At 40.1% G+C, this 2569-nt stretch overlaps 1 protein-coding gene across 1 annotated transcript; it reads right to left on the bottom strand.

Moving 5' to 3' along the window:
* Positions 1-224: 224 nt before the first annotated feature.
* On the bottom strand, positions 225-1169 carry LOC113186460 (olfactory receptor 1468). Its single transcript, XM_026393924.2, has one exon. It carries the CDS (start codon positions 1167-1169, stop codon positions 225-227), a length of 945 nt encoding a protein of 314 aa, XP_026249709.2.
* Positions 1170-2569: the final 1400 nt, after the last annotated feature.

Genomic DNA, 2569 nt, shown 5'->3' with positions numbered 1-2569 from the left:
GATCACTTGGGAAAGACAAAGAAAGGCAAAATCAGATCATCAAGACCCCCTTCCCTAGGTGAACTGCTCAGCTAAGCTTCCTCTCCTTTACATATTGAACCACTGTGTAGTGTGCTACATCAACAAAGGTTCCCAAGGTGAGGGGAAAACTCTGGAATAATATTCCAATATTAATATCCATATATTCACTGAAAAAAATGATATGAAAATCACAAGTGTTTCCATCAAACACAGAAGGACTTTTTCTTCTTACAAAGGACTCTTCTTAGAGCTCCCTTCATGTCTCTGTTCCTCAGGCTGTAGATGAAGGGGTTCAGCATGGGAGTCACCACCGTGTACATCAGAGCCATGATGGTCTCTTTCACAGTAGAATTATTAGCTGATGGACATAAATAGAGGCCAATAATTGTCCCAAAGAACAGCGACACCACGGAAATGTGGGAGCCACACGTGGAGAAGGCCTTGTGAATACCACGGGAAGAAGGGACCTTGAGGATGGAGGAGAAAATTCGTGCATAGGACACAATAATGAGTAGGAATGGGAAGACAACAATGGGTCCTCCTATGATAAATATCACCAACTCATTGACATGGGTGTCAGAGCAGGCCAGCTTCAGCACAGCAGACAAGTCACAGAAAAAGTGGGGGATCACGTTGTCCACACAAAAAGACACTCTTGCCATGAGCAGGGTGTGCAACAGGGCATGGAGCATGGTCAGCACCCAGGACAGCACCACCAGGGAGAGACAGAGCTTGAGACTCATGATGGTGGTGTAGTGCAGGGGGAAGCAGATGGCTACATAGCGGTCATAGGCCATGGCCACTAGAAGGAAGCTCTCCAGGTCTCCAAAAAACAGGAAGAAGTACATTTGAGTCAGGCAGCCTGCATAGGGGATGGAGGGAACTTGACTCTGCATGTTCTGTAACAGTTTGGGAATAGTGACAGAGGAAAAGCAGAGATCAGAGAAGGACAAGTTACTGAGAAACAAATACATGGGTGTGTGCAGATGGGAGTCCAGGCGAATGAGGATGATGATGAGGAGGTTCCCCAGGACGGTGGTAAGATACATGAAAAGGAACAGGGCATAGAAGAGGTTCTGGTGCTCTGGCTGGATGGGCAGGCCCAAGAGGAGGAACTCTGAGATGATAGATTGGTTCCTTCCTGTCATGCTCTGTCTCCAGTCTCTTAAAGAGAAAACAATAGAGTCCTTTAGAAATTCAAATAAAAATACATATTTTTAAGATACATGACCTGTTAGAGGGTCTGTCAAAAATATTTATTTCAAGAGCATGGGAGGATTAGATTAATTCTAGATAGGGAAGAGGGGTGGGAAGGAAAGGGCCCAGGGGCAGGAGATTAGCAAGGATGGTGGAATGTGATGGACATCATTATACAAAGTACATGTATGAAGACTTGAATTGGGTGCCAACATACTTTATATACAAGCAGACATATGAAAAACTGTGGTATATATGTGTATTAAGAATTGTAATGCAAAAAAACTCAAAGTACATGTATAAAGGCATAAATTGGCATGAACATACTTTATATACTCAGATATGAAAAATTGTGCTCTATATGTGTAATAATAATTGTAATGCATTGCACTGTTGTCATGTATTTAAAAATTATAATAATAAAATCAATAAAAAACAAGCCATAAAATATTTATTTTACTCTTTGTAATAATTATGATCTTATATCACAAATGTGTATAATTAGAATCTTAAAAATAAGATATATTTTCTTCACATCTTTTTAAAAAAATTTTTTTGTAGCTGTAGGTGGATAGAATGCCTTTATTATTTGTTTATTTTTATGTGGTGGGGAGGATCAAATCCAGTGTAAGTGCTCTGCCGCCTAGCTACAGCCCCAGCCCAACTTCTTTTTAACATGGTACAATATTGTATCATTTTATAAACATCCCTATTTATTTGTTTCTGAGACACAGAATGTATTGATTTTTTTTCTTTTCTGCCAGGCCAACAACCTTCAGTGATTATAACTGGGTCTTGCTTTTTCAGTTTTTGACGTGGTAATATTCTTTAGGAATTTTTCTAAACTTTGCAGCCTTCTAATTCAACGTATACTCCCAAGAAAAACTCATGCACTTCAAAGTTTCAAATATCATTTAAAACTCAGGTGTTGACCTCTTTCTATCCTACAGAACCCTATTTTAAGACTTAATGATTATCTTCCCTTGAATGTACCACAGGCATAGTAAGCAGAACAGATCCCAAGTGAAATTCATGATCTCTGCCTGCTCCTTTCCCAACCCTGTCCTCCTGTCTCTCATATTAAGTAAAAGGAATTCAGGCTCACACTCAGAAACCTGAGAGCTTTGTTTCACTCACTCATTTCTCTCACCATCCATATCCAATCCAGCAAGTCCTACAGAGTCTGCACTGCATTCTGAATTCATCCACTCTTTGTTCCAAACATCACTACCTTAGACAAGCTGACCTCCTATGTCACTTGAACTGTGCGAACTGCCTCTTAAATTCCTGCTTCTAAGCTTCAATACCCTTCTCCTCCAAATACTTTCTTTTGCACTGTGACATTATAAGA

The sequence above is a fragment of the Urocitellus parryii genome, chromosome 7 (genome assembly GCF_045843805.1).
Source record: "Urocitellus parryii isolate mUroPar1 chromosome 7, mUroPar1.hap1, whole genome shotgun sequence".
NCBI classification, from domain to species: domain Eukaryota; kingdom Metazoa; phylum Chordata; class Mammalia; order Rodentia; family Sciuridae; genus Urocitellus; species Urocitellus parryii.
The sequence above is the reverse complement of the archived record's forward strand: the minus strand, read 5'-3'. Positions and strand labels throughout refer to the sequence as shown.